At 24.5% G+C, this 22,014-nt stretch overlaps 2 protein-coding genes and 1 long non-coding RNA gene across 7 annotated transcripts; 1 reads left to right on the top strand and 2 right to left on the bottom strand.

Annotated features, from left to right (window-relative positions):
- Nucleotides 1-481: 481 nt before the first annotated feature.
- On the bottom strand, nucleotides 482-8,904 carry LOC114253693 (major facilitator superfamily domain-containing protein 6-like protein B). Its single transcript, XM_028188684.1, has 9 exons — nucleotides 8,810-8,904; nucleotides 8,337-8,731; nucleotides 7,645-8,015; nucleotides 6,250-6,423; nucleotides 5,911-6,181; nucleotides 5,661-5,851; nucleotides 5,287-5,423; nucleotides 3,904-4,268; nucleotides 482-1,016 (listed from the first exon to the last, which is right to left on the bottom strand). The coding sequence occupies exons 2-9, from the start codon at nucleotides 8,401-8,403 to the stop codon at nucleotides 796-798; spliced, it is 1,797 nt and encodes a 598-aa protein (XP_028044485.1). The 5' UTR covers nucleotides 8,404-8,731; nucleotides 8,810-8,904; the 3' UTR covers nucleotides 482-795.
- A 3,829-nt stretch (nucleotides 8,905-12,733) lies between these two features.
- LOC113554192 (major facilitator superfamily domain-containing protein 6-A-like) lies at nucleotides 12,734-19,235 on the bottom strand. Of its 5 annotated transcripts, XM_028188703.1 has the most exons (10): nucleotides 19,099-19,235; nucleotides 18,480-18,575; nucleotides 17,362-17,500; nucleotides 17,136-17,280; nucleotides 15,978-16,142; nucleotides 15,649-15,913; nucleotides 15,392-15,579; nucleotides 15,183-15,319; nucleotides 14,101-14,462; nucleotides 12,734-13,185 (listed from the first exon to the last, which is right to left on the bottom strand). In XM_028188703.1, exons 2-10 carry the CDS (start codon nucleotides 18,544-18,546, stop codon nucleotides 13,028-13,030), a joined length of 1,626 nt encoding a protein of 541 aa, XP_028044504.1. In that variant the 5' UTR covers nucleotides 18,547-18,575; nucleotides 19,099-19,235; the 3' UTR covers nucleotides 12,734-13,027. The 5 variants fall into 5 exon arrangements, with proteins under 5 accessions (XP_028044504.1, XP_028044505.1, XP_028044503.1 ...); XM_028188700.1 differs by having other exon boundaries at nucleotides 13,028-13,185; nucleotides 17,136-17,500; XM_028188701.1 differs by lacking the exon at nucleotides 19,099-19,235 and adding an exon at nucleotides 18,861-18,912 and having other exon boundaries at nucleotides 13,028-13,185; nucleotides 17,136-17,500.
- Nucleotides 19,236-19,616: 381 nt separating this feature from the next.
- On the top strand, nucleotides 19,617-21,598 carry LOC113550098. Its single transcript, XR_003404995.1, has 3 exons — nucleotides 19,617-19,678; nucleotides 21,239-21,362; nucleotides 21,475-21,598. It is a non-coding gene; the product is annotated as an uncharacterized LOC113550098 (long non-coding RNA).
- Nucleotides 21,599-22,014: the final 416 nt, after the last annotated feature.

The raw sequence follows: 22,014 nt of genomic DNA, 5'->3' as shown, positions 1-22,014 counted from the left end.
TGTACAGGTTAAAGAACTAGTAAAGAATCTTTTATTTAACTTTTAAATCTAAGGTATATTCAAAAAAGATTTTATGAATTTCTAAATGAAAAAAAAATTGTAAATATCGAGATTTGATGATATTTTCTAATTGGGAAATGAACGACTTTTAAGAACTTTGTCTTAAACTTTCAAATAACACACGATTCAGCACAATATACCTTTTGATCTACTCGATTCCACACATTTTCGTAGTATAAAAGATTTTATTTATCTGACCAGAATGTAACACGATTCGGCATAAAGATTACTGTCACATTGCCAATTATAGTAAAAAAAAAATATATAATTAAAATAATTTTTATCAAACTTTATTGTAATAAAAATACACGAATTAGTTAATATAACTAGGTAATAAAACAAATAATTAAAAATAAAGCATATAAAAAAAATATAATAATAAGTTGATTTTAATTTTTCAATTTATGATAAAGGCCTAAAAATTAAGGTTAAGTTATGTTAAATTAGTAATAATTATTTGTTTTCAAATGCTAAAATAAAATAATAATTTTAAAATATATTTTAATATACGTAAATCGAATTCTGAACGCGTAGTTATAAATTATTAAATTATATAATATATATAGTATACATAGTATACATAGTTATATATTTTAACATACTATAAGCATTTAAATTTAGATGAGTAAATAGTGATAAACCAACGATTCGCGGTGAATCTCTGTGCTACACTACACTTAACTAATTAAGTATGACATTTAAAAAACATTTACCAACTAATTTAAAAAAAAAAAATCATATTTTTTTATCTACTTCATTATTGGTAATTTTAAAATTCATATTCATCGATTCATTGATAGTTTTTGAAGTAATAGATTCCTTTGTTAATCCAAAATAGTTGGTTACTATAACTATAAAACACATGCAAATAGACATTACTGCGAAAAATCGAAACGACCAGACTCCACCATATGTATCAAATAAATATCCACCCAGTAGACTACCTATAGATTCACCTGCAAAATAAAAATAATTAAATATATAACTATGAGAACAAATATGTATATTACAGTCGTTGCTAGATAAATTGAGACGGCGGCGGCAGCGGCGTTTTTCAGTAAGAGTAGACCAAACTAGTCGCGATGTGTTATTATTATTTTATTTTTTTTATTATTATTAATTAATACAATTTTTATTTTTTATTATAAATTAAAAGAATATAATCAGAATATTTGATTTTAAATTAATAAAGTAAAATCAATTTTAAAATGTTTATATATGAATAATATTTTCGGTAATAATATAGAGCCTCTGGTTTTTGTTATCGCGCCGCGGCCGCCGCCGTCTCAATATAATATCTGGCAACGACTGTAATAATATATCTTATACTTATGTATTTTTCAAATGTAATAATCCCACGAAAATCATGTCGTAAGTTCAAAAATATTGTATAAAATTACATATGGTTAAATAAATAAAATTGTAATTAAAAAGGTAGGCAAGTGGATATCGCTTTGATATATATTTGGTGTTAGTGGGTCCCTATATGGGTGAGTTAAATTTTAATTCATTGATATATCATTGTATACGAAAAATAATTTTGAGCCAAGACGGTCTATCATATATTAATCCTATCACTAATATATTTTATGATATATTAGTCAATAGTCATTTATTTTACTTTTAGTAATACAGTGAATTGATTTAATTTTTGCCGAAAATATTGCATTTATTATATTATTATTTATTATTAGTATTTAATGATTTCAATAATTTATATTTATAACATATTATTATGTTATCAGCTTATATAATTGAATAATTCAAAATGTAATAACATATTTCTATAAATATCGTAAAAGAATAAAAATAGGTTCTTAGACATCTTAGTATAAATTAATAATATTGAAAATGAATCAAAAATATCATTTTTTAAATATTTATACATTTTTAATTACAGAATTATTTGTATATTTTGACGAATTTTATAAATATGTATCAACTTTAAGATGCTTATAAAGATATTGCAATTATACATTTTTTAAATTAATATTTTTATATAATTGTTATAAATAGGTACTTGAAATTTTCACCAAATATTTACTAAAAACGTATTAAGTGTTCAATTTAATTTAATATATATAATGGTTCTCACAAGTATTTTATACTGTAACTAAAAATCTAAAAAACTAATTAAACTTAATTTTTTTATAGACTAGGATATATATAAAAAAATAATAATTAAACAATGAATAACGATTTTAGTTAGTTTGTTGTAATTCAAAAATGTTTTTCATATAGATTCCTGATTCATAACTTTTACTTGATTAATTATATTTTATATACATAATGAAGGTTTCAAAACATTTAGATTAATTATGGTTATGTTATTAGTTATTACTTATTACCTATTTATAGTTAATTAATATTACAAATAGTAAAATAAATTACTATAGTAATTAATAGGAATATAAGTATATGTAATAATGTGATCATAAACTCGTCTCCGCTTAGAATCATTTTTCGTATGCAATGATTTATCATTTAATTCTTAATTTAAGACATCCACTATAGTGACTTATTCAATGAAAGAGTTATACTTGACTCCTACTGCCCAGTAAAGTGATACTTATTTTCCTTCTTTCTTATATTATCTATTACTTACTATCACCAGAGTCAAATTATCCTATAGTTTAAACTGAAAATAGCCACTGAAGCCCCGTTGTCCCGTTGTAACTTGTATAATATTCATAATTAAAAAAAAATAAAGTGTGAAATGTTGGTTTATAATAAGTAACAGTGTATACTGCAGTGTACCAGCACCTATTTTATAATTGATATAGGGACACGAGAGAAAAAAATATGTTTGTAAAATGTTTATTATCAGTTCCAATAAACATGATTTTATCAGTTGAGGCTTTGACCTATAGCCCTTTAGGAGTTTCTATTTTTAGAATCATATACTTTTAATATCCATTGTTTAGTGAAAATTTACACTCCGTAGATAATGATAAGTATTTCTATTCAAAATATAATTCATCACTCTCAGTCTTACGTTGATAGTTAATGATGTTTCTTACAATGTTATTTTAATACCTACTTCAAGTTATTAAAATATAATTTGGGTATAAAATAAAAAAGAGACTAATTTAATACTTATCTAATTAAAATAATTTCGTCTGTGAGGCCCATATAGTATCGAGTCCCGACTCTGACTATCGCTATCATATTATAATAAACACTATCCTCACGTGTATACATCCTACTATTATTCAGTACTAAATCAGAGAATATCTATAGTCTACAAACAACTTAACAATAATCCTCATTACATGTACCTACTATAATTTAGGGAATTCACATTTTTTACATACCATATATTAATATTTGTATACTACATTATTGTTACGATATTTTATTTTTTCGACGTTTTTTACTGTGATATTATTATCATGATACTTCTGCTTAGAAATTTGTTCAGCAACATGATATAGATTCTAGTAAATTATAATATGAAGTATTTTAAAAAAGGTAATATTTTTAAGTACAAATTGTTTAATGAACTCAAATAAGTAGTTTGACTTAAAATATTAAAAATATTTAGAGTGATAGTGTATGATGTATATACTTAAAAAGATTCATTAAGATGTAAGTATTTTTAAAATTTAAAAAGTTTATAAAGCAAAGATGACTTTGGATTTTAATACCTGCTGTTATAGGGTGATATACGAGGCATTAATTTTTCAATTCTCAAAATTATTTTATGGAAAACCCCATTAAATTTATAACAAGTGGTTAATTTTAAATAATCATAATTAGTCAATACAACAACTAACGACAACGACTACTTTTTGGTATAAATATCAACTTTTAAATTAATATAAAATGTAAATCGTAGTATACCTATGCATTCGAACAATCCTATAAACCCAATAATGGTGTTTAGTGTGTCGGCAGGTGCCAACATTTTTGCATAGGACATTTTCACTGAGAATCCTAATGCGTACGATACTCCATTCAATAATTCTATTGCAATAATCCAGATTGGATTCCATATGACTGTGTAGAGATACAATCTGAGAGCCATAGCTCCTAGCACTAGAGCCATGCAGTTGCCATAACCCATTTTTCTAATTATCCAACCAGACCAGAAAAAAAATGGAATTTCACCGCCGAAACACTGGATACCTTGAGCTAGACCTTGGAGCGATTTTATCCATGCCCGTTGGCTGTGGTCATTGTTAGCAGAAACTAAATCTTCCATGTACCTTAAAAAAATTGAATAAAAATATATCACGCAATCATAAACTAACTGTAAAGGTGCTGATTCACAAAATATGCTTATATTTTTTCATTTCGTAATGAATTTACTGTAATTCTAATTTTTTTTTATTTTTTAATATAAATACTCAAAAATCGTATTTTGATATTCTTGACTTACTACTTTACTACTTAAGAAATGTCTTGTAATGACCTAACATTTAGGTGTCGTCCTACAAGTTTTTACGGCTGTGAGCTATTGGTAACTACAAGTACAAAGTTCATTACTGCGTCGATAGTCGATATCGAGTTTATTACATATTTACATATGATTATATGAAACAAGAAGCATTATAAAAGCCAAAAACTACCCATCTTTGAAAAGTCATATTTCGCTAAAAAATTAACGAAAAATAATAATTTGAACGTTAAAATTCATAAAAAATATAGCCCTATTAATTTATTACATTTTAAATATAGGTTACCATTTGAAAATCAAAAGTTGATAGTGGTTTCACTTATAAATAAAAAGGTGAAAAAAAGTCTATACTTGACAAAATAATGAGTATTTTATGATAAAAGAATCACCCTGTACAAATATCCTTAGAAACAATTTTACGAAAATATAAAATAAATATATTATCAAACCTAACATTTATGCTAACACGACCTAATCATTTTTATAAATTATAAATACTTTTAAATAATTCAAATTATATTTATTTTGTTTAAATTTTAATATTGATATGAATAATATGTCAACATTTTCAGAAAAATTATCTACGAAATAATTTAGTGTTTAAAAAAGTGTTGTTATACGAAAAAAAGTTTCCAGGACACTTCTTAAGTAGAAAGAAAAATTAAAAAATCAAATTTTAAATAAATGCGTTATCGAAGAAGGAGGGTTGGCAGTGTTGGCATACTTGATTCACTCTCTATAACAAGCACTACAATAGTTACGTACTTATAAACTCGAGTTAAATTTATAATGTAATAAAAATAATATTTTCTATATTGAAAACTCACCAGAATAGAAAATGAGTTACAATTGTATGTAAGAGGGAGTTGAATATTGTCCATATGCAAAAGAAAATCATGTAATATTTAGTAAACAGGCCGTACATATTTTTCCATCTACCTTCAGATTTATTCGTTTCGGTAGCCTATGAATAACAGCAATTTATTTATGTAACAAAATTATTAGGTATTTAATTATTGTATTTTTTTTTTTTTAATTATTATATAGTTGAGGCGTTAACAAAAAAGGTACTAATAAAAAAAAAAAAAAACAATAATTTTGTTAACAAAATTTGGTTTTTATAACTTAGTATCTTTTCCAGATCAACGCCTCAATTATTATTATTATTTGGTTTTAGTCAATGAAAATAAGAGTAACGTACTTTAATTTTATTTGCTACTCCAAAATTAAAAATTGAGATTATAATACTCGAATAAAATACTGGCGAATAATCTTTATCTTTTTTATTAATACTAAATATATCCACAAGCCACCCTACAAATATAGAAAAACTTCCCCAACCAATTGACGCCCAACATTTTTGTTTTCCAAAATCCTCCGAAGATTTTTCTCCTAAAAATATGAAATATTAAATTAATTAAAATTAATCACATCGTTATTAATTTTTATACCCAAAGTTTCGAGACAAATAGGATTAATTAATGAAGTTGAAGTCGTAAGACATGCCCAATATGTCGCCACAAGTATGAAAAAAATCCAAAATTGATACAAATTAAGAACGTTTCCTCTGTATGTCGTGACAGTAGCTATATCCGTTATTCTATTATTTGAACAGTTCATAATATGACAAAATGTTTTAAAATGGCATTGACAGGTCGGCGAAAGTAGTTGCGTATCATTTATTTGAACAGATAATACTTGAAACACGTATGAATTTGCAATCTATGACAAGAGACATACATAAATTGTAATGTGGACATAAATAAATAAATAATAATATGATTAATCACTTTTTCCATATTTTTTTCCATGTTCTTTAATTTTAATGTCAATTCAATTTGGTTGTATTTATTTTGATTTTTAATATCGTTAATTGTACTTATCCATGAATCGCTCAAATCAGATTGATTTTTTAAATTAACTATTTCATAATCACTACACAACTCTGCATATCGACATTTTAACTATGCAAAATTAATTATATAAATGTATAATACATTTTTTACATAAATAAAAAAAATGATTTTTCAATAAAAATCAATACATTCTAATATTTAAGTATTTTCTGTTTATCTGCAACAATGTATGGTGTATTTAAAATAAAATAGATTTTATAATATGATATTATTATTCGTATTAAAAATAAACAATTTACTTAAAAATAAATAAAAAATACAAATAGAATAATACTCTTAGTTACATTAAATAAAAATATTATTTCGTTGACATGTTTTGTACGCATTATAGTTTTATAATATTTAGTGGAGTCAAATTATTCATGTTCAGAGAACGTCATAACTGCATGTGTTATCTCCGTCTTACGAACGTAAAACATAGCAAATTTGCATTCAGCAGAATCAATTTTATGCTGTTAGCTTTAATATTAGTCAATTTACCTATTATTAAATTTAAAGGTAATAATAATATTATCTAGGGCTTTTATCGATATCTTAAATTTTAAGTGAATTATGGTTATGTAAAATATTAAAACTTTAAAATACTCGCTTAAAAATTAAAATACCAATAAAAGCCTATGAGATGCTCTAGATAACATTATTACCTTTAAGTTCGATAAGTAAATTGACTCTTATGCTAACAACATAAAATTGATTCTACTGAACGCAAATTAGCTATGTCTTACGTTCGTAAAACAGAGATAACACATGCGGTTATGACGTCCTCTTAAGAGGATGCCAGCGTAGTATTTGTTATTTCTCTCTAACTGACGCGCAATATAGCAAATCTTACGTTCACAAAAATGATAATATAAAAGATGTATAAAAAATTTACAATTTTAAAATACTTATTACTCGCTTTAAAATAAAAATATAATAAAACGCCTATGAGAAGCCTTAGATAATGTTCTTTAATTTAAATTCTATAATAAGTCACTTCACTCTAATTTGAAAAATTAATATGGTTATAATCATTTTTGTGAACGTAAAATTTGCTATGTTGCGCGTGGGTTAGAGAGAGATAACAAATACTGCGCTGGCATCCTCTTAAACGGATAAGAAAATAAATCCGGTAGTAAATGTATTAATATAAATTATGTAAGTGGAATTTCTCAATTTTCGAAACAAAAGTAATACTCGTAGAGCCGTGGATAATTTTACTCTGTACATATTTGTACAAAATCCAACAATAATACGTATTATAGTTTTAGTGATATATATTATTCTCACCTTACACGTTATTATTTCATTACTATTATTATAGCTTTCAATAGTAAAATAAGTGTTATTATTCGTTATTTGTAGATTATTCTCGTTGAAAACGGTGAAAATAGTTTCTGCGTCGCATTTTAATTCAGTTGTGTCCACGTCTAAAGGTACTTTCGGCACGAACAAGAACAATAATGAAACCATTCCTAGTCCAAATATGGTTATTAAAAATAATATCTTTTTTATTCGAAATTTGTCGACAATGACACCAGACAAAGGTACAGAAATTGTCGATACCACCGACATGAACGTCATAGTCACACCGTAAGTCGTTAATGAGTATCCTAATTGTCTCGCTATTGTAGGCAAAAATCCAATTATAGGTCCTATACCTATAGAAAGAAAAATAATATTTACTTATATGAATATACTAATCATAAATATATTAACATATAATAACATTAATATAACACAGATGCCTATCTAATTTTTATTACAAAATTCTAAATTTCTTCTAATTTTTAAATATTTATGATTAGGTAATACATAGTATAATAATCAAACAATATCTTCGAAAATTATTAAAGTTAAATTGTAAACATAAATTTTGTTTTAAATTACCGTTATTAACCGTTGTGTATAATTTGTATTATACAAATTCATTTTTTTTTTTTATTTTATTTAGTTATATAATATGAATATGTAATACTTACATGCAAATATGAAGAAGTAGCACATTTTTAAAGGTAACAGCTGTTTATTTACTTTTATATAAACCATGTTTTTAATTTTAAATTAAATAAAAAAAGAAATTTAAAAATCTTGAAAAAATAATAAAAATGTATATTGTTTCACTTTTAATTAAATTAAATATGAAATTCTATGGCCATGTTAAATACAATCAGCTATGGTAATAAATCGTTTTGTCCTGGTAAACATTGGAAGTCTTTTGATAGACTAAAAAGATGTGCGTGTGCTATGTTGTCAGAATTAAAATATCGCAATAATCCTGGTGGCCTTGAGAAATTATACACGTATAATAGGTACCTACGATGATAATAATTTTCACTGTTCACGTATGCACTTCACAACTATATACATAGATAGTCTGTAATTACAAAACAATAGTGATTTAAAATATAAACTCAAAAAATGTATAGAATGTTTAATATAATGAGGAACCTACCACCATTATAAATAATCCAACGTAGATACGTGTGTTATATGTTGAATAGATTTTCCTACTTGTACCTACAAACGTTTGGAATGCTATGTTTAGATATAACAACTGACTGAAATCTATGACAATATAGGTACCTGCTCGATGCTTGTAATAATTTGAATTTAAAGAGGTGGGAAAAAATAGTTAATAGTATTAGATACCAGCATCACCTACTTTATTTTGGTATAATGATTTGTTCTATGATAGAGGTCCAAGTATCTCGAATAATTTAAATAGATTATTTTACTATTTTAAATACTTACAATTAGTAGTTTATTAATGAGGCGTAGGTCATAACGGGATAATCTTCTTTATTGAATTTGTGATTTGTGTACGTTTAAAAATATGAGAATCAGAATTCAAAAGAAATTAAACAAATTTTTCTTTAAAATTAATAAAAGTAATAAATAACAATTTAATTAAAAATTAATAAAATTAGTTCGTTTTGTAAATTGACAGCAATAACGAGATAAGATTTTTTCTATGTAATCAATTTTAATTGTATTTTATGATTATTCATTTAAACTAGTAATAAACATTAAAAATATATATAATAGGTACTCTACGAATTCCTACTAGTTCAATAGAAAAATAATAATCTATCAATTAGAAAGATTGTACTTTTCACCTCATAAAACGTCGAATTCAAAACAATGAAATTACCTCTACCTATATTATATTGTTTTACTTATATGTCATGGTACCGCACCGGAACTGTGCCTCACGGATTTTCTATATTATAATCAAAAATGTTAAGCGTTACGTTAATATCACTTTAAGCAACTGTTAGCATCTTTAATCAAATTATATACCTAAAATTATAAAAAGTTCAAACTGTTTATTGTTTGTAGATGATACTAAATTCCTTAAAAAAATTAAATTTTTAGACAATGCTAAAAAACTACAAAAAGATCTAAATAATTTGTAGAAGTGGTGTACGGATAATGATATATTGAAAATCGATAAATACAATATATGCTAGCGAGTGGTTTTCAATCTTATTAGGACCACGACCCAAATTTCTTATACCAAAAATCTATCGCGACTCACATGGTTTCACTTATACGGGAACAATAGACAATAAGTAGGTAGTTCTAAAAAATAAAAATTTGTATATTACTTTATACCAAGTATAGTTAACTCAATGTTACTAGAAGGCCAATTTTTAGAACTTAAAAAATCTAGCGGGTCAAAAAACATAGTAAATATAATAAAGTAGTAATAATATAGTAAAAATAAAAAAAAAAGATTTCACACCATCAGTCACAACTGATGACAATTTTTTTAAAGCACTAATGGGTTCAATCGCGTTTTTAAATCATTAAATATATCACTTATTTTGGATAATTCATATCTACGTTCTACGATGAATATTATATCGATTTTATTAATATAATAAAATAACATTTAATAGAGTAGAAAATGTAGCATGGGTCAGATAAAAAAGGTTCGCAGGCTGCCAGTTGCCTAACCCTGTTTTATATTATAATTTATAAAGTTTAGAGGTTTATAATAGGAGTATATTTTTACATTCATATAAGTGTTTGCTTGTTTTCTACTATAGTTGATAATAGCACTTTATAATTTATGTTTATATAGTAGGTATAAAATAACATAAATATCTTATAGAATCTATGTAATTAAAAAATCTTACGACCCGCCAAAAATCGACTTGCTACCCACAGTTTGAGAAACGCTAACAATATGCAGTAGCATCGAGATAATCCGAACACAGGCTAATCCGAAAGACGTGGTAATCCGAACGGCATCGAGTGTATATCGTCACAGTTCCATTATCGTACTTATGTAAACCAATCAAATAATAATTATAACGATTATTACAACTGCATATTATACATGTGCGTCGTTAGATTCCATACATCGATAACGACTGTTAGTTGTGTGTCATACTAATTTATTGTGATCCTTAGTTTATAGTGATTTCATTTTTATCGAAAAAAAAGTACTTGAAAATGGTCCCACGAGACAATTTTGTAACAAAGCCCACTTTCCCCAATTCCCTTCGGATTACCGCGATGCTACTCTACTAATTACTATTTACTACTAATATATAAATAAAATTTTTAACTCATTTTATCACTGTAGAAGGTTAATTAATAATTATATGATTTTGATAAAATACACATTATTTTTGTAAAATTTATTTGCACTATGGTTTGTTAAAAAGTATTTTTTGTTTTGTGCTTATGGGTTGCGTTTGGGTCATATTTTACGCTTTTAGACTATTACAGCCCTTTTTAATTATTGTCTTGATAATATAAACCTACCTCGCAAAAATATAATTAATGACAGGTGTTATTTTTGACGCCAAACTTTCTTTTAAATATTATGTTGGTTTGAAATTAGGTTTAATGAAACGAATATGTACGGAATTCAATAACGAATCAGCCTTACAAGTTGTGTATTTTTCTCTGGTACAATCCAAACTTGAATATGCCTCTTTAGTTAGACATTTGGATAATATTTCCCAATATCACTGTTTAAGATCAATGTCTTCCTCATTCATGGAATGATTATATAAGCAGTTTTTTTTAAATTATTCCAGTAAATAAAAAAATTGTAATTGTTTAATTTAAAACTCTTATTTATTATACTCAATAATCTCATTAATTGCCATGAACTAACTGTCTAAATTTTAAAATTAATTAAATTAAATTCTAAAAATCAATCCTCATTGTATTCTTTATTTGGTTGTAGTACATACAAATTGCACTCTCTTGCGAGCCTAGCGAATAAACTTATATATTGGTTGATAAATCTATGCGTAATATTAAATTATTTAATACATCACTCAACGAGTTAAAACAGTTAAATACATTGTCATATACATTACAATTTGTAAATTACGTATACTCACTAATTTTTGTAATTTGTATATGTTTATGATATTTTTTTTTTTTTTGTTATACACGGTTTTTACTTTCAAGTTAAATGATTTTAAATGTTATGATTATTTATATTAATATAATATTGTTTACATTTTGGATAAACTGTCACATTATATATTTTAACTGAGATAATTGCAGTAATAAAAAGATTATTATGATATCATACAATACAAATTCTGGATTGTATATTATTATAGATTTGGCAATTTTGGATTTATGTAGATTTCAAACAATTATAGTCGATCGGCGATAATATTCCAAATCCAATACACGCATGTTTTTTACTCTATCTTAGCTAAGAATAAGTTTTATTATTATGAATATTAATAAATATTTATATATATATTCAATAATTGTATGTCCATCGCTAAAAAATTCATTAATGTATATATTAAGAGATAAACACATAACAGTTTTTCAACACAATTACAATATTTTAAAATTAAGGAAATTAGGGATCAGAAAACACCTTATTAAAAATAAAAATACATTTATGATAAACATTTTTATATATATTTAGTTATTTACAACATTATAACAGATACGCATATTATAATTTATTATACTATTATTAAAAATAACATTTTACTTAAATCAGATAATGCATCATCATAATTTGTCAATATTTTACTACGTATATTCAAAATCTTAATTCACAAATAACAAAAGTTTCATTTAGACAACTACACAAGAGTAGATAAATAGTTTGGAGTTCTTTATACTGACTGTAGATATGTTTAATATTGATAATAATAATAAGATCATAAATTTATATATATAAAAATCAATTATTATCTAATTGTTATGATTTTTATTCCACAAAAAATAATTGAATATTATAAAGTATCATAAAATGGCAAGTTTTCTCATTTTATTTTTTCATATATTCGATTTTTTTGATCTAGTTCTATAATAACTATGAAAAATAAGAATATTTTAATTTAAAAGATTTATCTTAATATTGTTATAATAAGTTTCCATAATAATTAGTTTTTAGGAAAGGCAGACAGATGAACAAGACGGTTAAAATCCTATACCAAAAGACAGGCATTAAACAAAAAAAATTGTAAAAAATTATATAACGGCGGAAGATTATTCAATGGTGATCAATCTAATAGAATAAATTAATAAATTATTCTTGGTAGAATATCAATTCTTAATTAATTAAACATAATCTGTTAAGTAGCCCCTTTTAATGAATTCTGTATTTCTATATAATAAAAACATCTTATAAAAATAGTTATAATAAAAAACCAAAAAATAATTAAATGTTTTAATAATGTATAGTCTTTTCATTTGACTTTGTTAACAAATTGTAGATAATTTGTAAAACACACATCACAGCTGAACCATATGTAAATAATCTGAATAACCACACTCCTCCGTAAAAGTCATATATATGTGAAGCTAACACACCACCAAATGATAAACCTATAATAAATAGAACATTAAATTTAAAAACACGACAAATTTATTTTCTATATAGTAGATTTTGAGTGTACCGTGAATTTGATTGTAAACGTTACAGTTTAATTTTGCAATGCAAAGGATGTATTAAATTTGAATCTAATGATAAATAGTTGCAAATAAAAAACGATAATTAAGCATAGGGCACACATTTTGTAATAATCTATATTGTATATTTTATTTATATTACTATCGTCTATTAATAATTTATTTTTTTTATTAATAATGCGAAAGGTAGGCTATTTTGTTCCAATTACATTGCATATATTATTATTGATTTAAATTATTAACATTTATATTATTATTTATTATATATATTTATTTGTTTAAAGTCATGGTTAACCTAACCAACCATTTAATGATGTGAATAGTCTAAATATTTTTTAATTTAATTTCATATAGAAAATAATAATTTACGTAATGGTGAAAAATTTTAAAACACTACAATGAATATTTTTTGAATTTCAATTTAATGATTTAAGTCATAAAAGAAAAAATTGTTATTTTAATTTAAATATTCTGTTTTATTAAAATTTAAACTTCAAAAAAAGTTAAATAATTTACTAAATTTTTGACTGTTGCCACTTATTGTTAGAAAACTATTATTGGGTTATAACTTTATAAGGTTTACGAATTATGGCTTTTATGAGGTTCAAAGTTCAAAAAAAGGGGTTAGGTACTTAAGTACTTTCATTATATAATTTTTGACAAAACATATTATATTTAAAATATCTAATAATCAACAGTAGTAAATTTAGTAAATAAAAAAAAAATACAATTTTTTAAACTGCAAATTACAATATATTAGCAGTGAGGTAAATATAATATATACTCGATTTTAACCAATTGTATTAATAATAAAAAAAAAAATGTACATACCAATGCAATCGAATAGTCCCACTAATCCTAAAACTGTGTGATGTGCACTAGGTGGCGAAATCCTTCTGGAGTATGATACCATCACTGCACGGCCTAATGCGTATGCCATGCCGTTTAGGATTTCTATCAACAGCACCCAGATGGGATTCGTCATGACAGAATAAAAAAAAAATCTAACAGTAAATGCAAACAAAACTAGTGACATGCAGTGTTTATGACCTATATGTTTTATTATCCAACCAGAACAGAAAAATATCGGCATTTCGCCGCCGAAACTTTGAAGGCCTTGAGAAAAGCCCTGTAGTGTTTTTATCCATGCTACTTGGTTACATTGGTATTCTGAAGCCAAGTCTTCTAGGTACCTGCAAGTGTGTAGGATAACATATAGTATTTGTCAATTAGTCGCAGTTATATTGGACGCATTTAAATTGTGCCAAACGAAGTAGGATAATTGTAAATTGCGCCCAATACACTTTAGATATAAATTTGAATGTATTGCACCCAGTGTTTTTTTTTAACACAATGTTACGTGTGACATTATTTTTATTATAAATATTTAGTATATTACCCGGGTTCCAGATGACACCATGAGAAGATTTGATAAAATCAAAAAATATTTATTTGTTCTGTTAAGATAAAAAAATTTAAGTACAAATATATATTTTAGATTAAATATAGAACGAGAATCAAAAAAAAAATTATTTTTATTATCATTTCATTGATAATATCAAATTATTTTTTACTTTTATATATCACTATAGCCCTATTTATATATATTTTTTGTTATATTGATCAATGATTTTTCCGTGTATTAACATTTTTTTTTTATGAAACTACATTCTAAATTTTATAAGACTTATCTATACACTATTTATTTGTATATAAAAATTTAAGTAAAGCTTAATAATTGTAATTACATAAATACTATGAAGTATGGGTACAAATAATTATTCCTATAGTAAAAATCAAAATTACCATTTGTAATTCACTATCATTTTTTTACTATATTTTAATCGTTAGCGCAATTTATAATCGTCCATTTTATATTGCAGTCTGCAGAAGTAATATCAGGTTTAACCTACCAAAAAAGATAACTCATTGTCATTGAGCTGTAAATGCCCAGAATTAGGATCCAAGCAAAAAAACTTATAACGTGAAGTTTTGCAAATAATTTAAAAACATTATGGAACGTGTTTTGTGAAACTTTGAACTCAACGACCTACACGTATATCCAAACAATAATTACTATTAATATCAACATATAATAATACCGAGCAAATGTATACCGTACTGAGATGTTGGAAGCAACAATTATATTCAAAATCATAAACGATAATATTAAATAAGATAAAGGTGTGTAGTCTTTTTGAACTTTATCGTAGCTGAAATAATCCACTAGCCAACCGCTAAACATTGTGACAAATCCCCATCCGATGGACGTCCAGCATCTTTGTTTACCAAAATCATTAGGTTTATCTTCTAAAGACAAATAATACGCAAAATGTACTAAGATATCGTTTTACATAATATTTTATCGCAAAAACTTACCTAAGAGATCAAAACAAATTGGATCTTGTATAGCCCATATACCCGATTGGCTAATCCAAAATATACACAATAATGAAAAAAATTCCCAAAATTCGGACATAGAAATGATCATTTTTTGAGATTGTGGTATTGCTGCTAATTCCATAATTGTTGGACTGGGACAGTACACTTGACAAGGCATTTTCGTTGGATGATGACAAACTGGAGACATTATTCTACTATGATTTATATCAACGTATCCAACTCGAAAATTATAGGAACCATTCTATAGATGATCGTAATTTAAAATAAACAATAATATTTCCGATGGTTTTATTTTTATTTATTACCTGTTTAGTATTGAAATTATACAAATGTATTAATATAGGCAAATCGATTATTTTAGTTTCCAGACTTTCGAAATTACTAGAGTTTATATTTAATCCATTTATTGATGTCAATTTAGTCCCAGTAAACATTTCAGAAAATAATATTTCATTATTATTACAGGATAACTAGAAAAAGCCGATTTTAATTAATAATGTTTCGGTTTATGGTTAAAACCAAAAATTAAGATTATCTAAAAAAAAAATCGAAATATAATAAAATTTTGGTATTATATTTACAGGATGATTAGCATGCTCATCCCTTTTTTCTTCTTAAATACCGCAGTTATTCGAAATCTAATTTTTTAAATTTTAATATATTATACTAAAATACTGTATTTTCAAATTTTTAAGATTTTTTGCTTATAGTGATGCAAACTTATATTTTACAAATGACAACCGACTCTCCTTTATACGATAAATTATGTAACCGATAATTTTTATAAATATTTTGACGTGTTAAAATAAAAATTTAAACTAGTCGTTCTTGAACTAACCTAACTTTGTGTACTAAACATAATACGTTCATGATAATGGGATTTTAGTTTATAGATTATAGGCTTATGGTAATTTGAAAAAATTATATTACCTAGTTATTTTAATTAATAAATATTTATAATTTATAAAAATGATATAAGTATAATAAATGCTAGATTCGATATTACATATATTTTATATTATTATAAAACCATTTTAAGGATTATATTATCCTTAACATAAACATTTTAACTACAGAAAATCTACTCGTTTTGAATTAAGTATCTAATATATTTCAAAAAAATTACCCACTAAATAATTAACAGTACAAAAGAGGGTTCTCATTTGAAAAACAGAAGTTTGTATTGCTACAGAACACACCTTAAGTAATAAAAAATATCTCAATAATTTGAAAATATTGTCTTGTGCATTTAAAAATTCCAAAAATCAGAATTTTAAGAAATTAATTATTAAAGAACAAAATGGAGGTGATAATGCTTGGTGATCATCTTGTAAATATAGGATTTTAAGGACCGTTTGTTTCTCTTAAGGATTTGTTAGTATATAGGAAAATTAAATAAATATACTTTACAAATCTTACACGACAAAACCAAACATTTTTTAATATCCTTTATAATTAAATACCTTGCAATTGACCAACCTCTCTCCGTTGTTTCCCATTAGTATTTTTTGATCACAGTCTGAAAGTTTATTTGTATGGTCGAAATATATTTTTACATTTGTTATGTTTTTATCACATTCCAACTCTATGGACGTCTCTAAAGATAATCTGGACACAAACATCAGAAAAAACGCAGAAATACCAGTTAAAAATATGAACACTATAAACATGTATTTCTTTACACGGAACTTGTCGACTATGGCGCCAACTACTGGTTTCGTTAACATTGATATGATAAAAAGACTCATCATTATATATCCAACAGTAATTTTTGAGTATCCTAATTGTTTGGCATACGTGGAACCGAAACTGAGAATTGTCGCTATACCTGAAAATTACCAATAGATGCGCGTTATCATAGAGTACCTATAAGCTAAAATCAGTATTTTAGAAAAGCAAAATGATAAAAAGTCAAAACTATACAAATCAAAACAAGTGAAAATCTGTACAAGTTTAACAGTAGAATTATAATTAATCATTTAAATTATTTCTATGGTATTATTATTATTTTTAAGGCTTCGACAGCTATGGTCATTTACAGTGTAATATTAAATTTAAATTAATCATTATATAAATAGTTTAGGATAATTTTAAAATTTCACATCATAATAAGCATTATTATATTATATATAATTAATATTTTTTATACAAAGTATAGATTAACATTGGCGTATTTTACATAAAAGAAACGCATATACAACTCCCAATTTTTCAGACTTAGAATTGGCAATAAAATATTGGCATGTTAAAAAATTTTGGTTTTTCTAAATGTAAGTTATTGAGTAGCGGATTGAATGTATAAGTTAATTCCCACACAGTCATAGATTTCACGACAAGGCTAACTAGTAGAATAATTTTTAATTTTTTTGTTTGCCATTCAATCATTGTTTCTTGTTTATAATGTATATTTCTTTTTCATTTTTTTTCTATTTTGTTCCCTAAGTTCTGGAACTAATAAGTATATCATTTTTATGTTTTGTGAAATGTCCACACAATGTATGTATGATTGTGGCAATTTTCGGGGACACGATTTCCCTATACTCTTATATAACTAATATATGTAAATTAATATCCATCTAAAATGTTGGGTACCTACATTATATTATTATTCTTTCATTAAATATTTAAATATCGGAAAAAAATATAAATTTAGTATCCCCAATCGTATCACTAAAAATTCCGCTCTCAGTCGTATCGTTCTTGATCATATTTTACTACCTAATACATTGAAGGGTGGAAACCTAACTAATAAATTTAAATCATTACCTATATAATATGTTTATTATAGTTGTTTTTTTAATACTTACATCCCGAGTAAAGGAAATAATGCATTTTCATTAATAGTAGCTTTTTGTTCACACTTATCAACCACATCTTGAAGTGTTTATTGAAATATATATATCCTGTTATATGAAGATAATCACACACATTATATATTTTAATTTACGATATAATTATAAATCAATAGTTATAAAGAACAAGATATGTATTTTTTTATATGTGTTAATTATTAAATAAAATGTATTAATATTGTAATTGAATATTGAGAATAATATATGTAAGTATTAAAGTTATCTATACCAAAAAAGTTTCACATTTACCAGAGATAAGGAAATTGATGTTAGAAACATAATCAACTCTAGTGATAGCTTATTACTAGGTAATAAAAAATAAATAAAACATCATACTTTCAATATTATCACGTAGATATTAATAATTCTCAGTAAAATAATTAATATAATAAACAAATTAAAAATAAATAAGTATTAAGTAATGTTTAAGTCCATGTTCCATGTTTAAACCGAATTATTTATTATTAACTTGTTGGTAGTTAATTATGTTAATTTTACTAATAAAAATGATTTATAATATTAAACAAAAAAAAAAAATTAAATTTTATAATGATAAAATTAAATAAGATTTTACTTTTGACGTGATGCGTAGTTATGCGATCTTCTTATTAGACGCTTTTTGGTGAAGTGAAACAGCGCCACATGTCGTAAGAGATTCCAAGTAGATCAAACCACATTGAATTTTTATATTTTAACACCACAGTATTGAACATTCCATTCTTAGATTTGAACAATAAAATTATCGCAAGGAAGTTATCTAGTGATTACCTAATTACGAAAATACACAATTATCTCTTACAGTTAATTTTCTAATGGTATCTTATTTGTTCTCATTTTTTGCAATTTTTAAAAGTTCTAATCGTAAAAATTAATTACATAAGTGAAGGTTAATGATAAAATTAGTTTCTTTCTCTATTCTAGAAATCATATGTAGTTTATTGAATAATTCTTAGCTGTAAATGTTTTATATAATTTTAATTCTAATTGCATTAGAAATTTGGTTATTTTTTTTTTAATTCTTTATAACATAGCATATAGTTTGTTTATAACTTTGAATATTACATAATTTATTGATTGAAACATTTATTAAAATTAATATATAAAAATAAAGTAGAAAATATTTTACACTATACAATAATACACAACATAAATAGGTAAATATTATATAATTATACTTAGTATAAACACGTACAATATAGGTAATTCCTAAATAAAACAATACATTCTTTTTACCTTATATTTATATATATATGTGTGTGTGTGTGTGTGTGTATAAGATAGGTAGGACAAATCTTTAATATATACGTGTATAACTGACGGTTATTTGTATTTTCAATTTTGTTCGTAATTCATACCAAAAAATTAAATTTTTAACATGTATTATTAAATTTGTATTTGTTAAGTAAAAATTAATTATATTACTATGTGTATTAAAAGTTTATTTTTCAGATCATTTCACACAGTAAAATCATAAATAATGAACGGATAAGCTATAACGTTTATCACATGAAAATAATAAATAGGTACCTAATACCTAAGTTTTAAATAGTTAATAATGAGACCACTTGCTGGAATTAGACCTCTATTATATATATTTGTATTTGTACGCAAATAATCTACCTCTCTTATTTATTTCAGATTACGGCTGCTTATTTAATATGCTAATTTAAGCCATTTATTGATTATCTATGAACAAAATAATTTATTTTGATAAAAACGACTTGTACGACCATTCTGATCTAACCTAATAATGGTTTCATGGACGTTTCGACTCACTGATTAAATATTATACTATTTGATATAATATAAATATTCATTAAAAACTAATTTTGTAACTAATAAAATAGATTATTTAAAGAAAATTAGTTAAAACAAATAATAACGTTAATAATTAGATACCAACTATCGGGCCATTCTATATATATATTCATATTACAGGTTAACAAATGTTTTTGTTTATAAACTTTTAAAATAAAATAAATATTTACCAATAAATAAATAGTCAAAAGCAGTGTTTTTCAAAATTTTAGGACCACGACTTAAATTTTTCCCTGAAAATCTATCACGACCCACATGGTTTCACTTTTGCAGGATCAATAAGTAATTCTAAAAAATATATAATGTATATAAACAATACTATATAATTAAAAAAAATTTATGACCCACAGCTTAAGAAACGCTGGTCCAAAGTATTAGGTTATCAACATCGAACTTTAAGTACTTATTTATGAACCAATTATCCGAACCATTTTAATAAATTAAGCACCTAAGAACTTTCGATAAACAAAAATGATTAATCATAATCGCTAAATAAATAGTACAAATGCATACTATTGTGTATAATAAATGACGTTTCTATTTAAAAGTTGAAATGTATGTTAGTATACAAATTCTTAACAATAAATTGTTACCATATACCTAATATATAAAGACATATGTAACTATTTTAATTATTGCTTACCCATTAACAGTACCTATTATAAATAATCGTATAGTTTTCTGAATAAATTTACTTAAAAATAATAATTGCTTGTGGAAAAATTCTTCCTCTAAATTTTAACGTTTAAAGTTTATACACTGAATAAATATTTCTACACAGAACCTACTTGTAATTATGCCGATGACAAACCAATCAAATTAATATTTATTAATAGAGAACACACAATGTCAATCAAATATGCACTAATGAATAATTTTTTCTTCATAATTTACAGGGTTATCAAAATTATTTTATACAAGCTATTTATTCCTGTCTGGCACTATTGGACTATCCAAACACTGAATGTCTTACTGCGTGACAATAGTAATCGGTACAAGAATTTGATAATAATAACCAAGGTTTAGATAAAATTTGTTATTTATTTATATTTTTCATGACTTTTTTAATTTATCTTTTTAAATAATAATTATAATTTTACAACTTTATTTTTGGCTTTATAATTAACTATAGCGGCGTCGTGAACTATTTTGCAAGTGATACGAGACAATTTGAGGTAAGGGGTGGTGTTTGTCCCTCACACAACATGACACGTTTTTATGAAAAAAATTATTCCGCTGCAAATTCTGATTATTTTTCAATACAATATTTATTTATAATTATACTTCAATTATTAGTCTTAGTTATTATATTAACAAAATAAATTCAAATAATGAATAATTTAATTATAGTAAGACTCCGATTATCTGCCACTCTCTGATTCATAAATTTTTGTAATATTATATTACCGTCATAATGGTATCATCTATTATAAATAGAATATTGCACATCCATCTTATGGGTATACTGACACTAGTCGCACTTATTTTCATTCATTAGATAAATTATGCTGTAATTGTATAACTAAATGTATAATATATTGATACGATGAATAAGATAAAGTAATTTTGTTAAAGTAAAAGTTATTAAGAAAAATAAAAATGTATAAATATATTAATAAAAAAAAGCTCAGAATTGATATAAAAAAACTAAAATAACTAATTTGTTCAAATT

The sequence above is a fragment of the Rhopalosiphum maidis genome, chromosome 1 (assembly GCF_003676215.2).
Source record: "Rhopalosiphum maidis isolate BTI-1 chromosome 1, ASM367621v3, whole genome shotgun sequence".
Lineage (NCBI taxonomy): Eukaryota > Metazoa > Arthropoda > Insecta > Hemiptera > Aphididae > Rhopalosiphum > Rhopalosiphum maidis.
The sequence above is the reverse complement of the archived record's forward strand: the minus strand, read 5'-3'. Positions and strand labels throughout refer to the sequence as shown.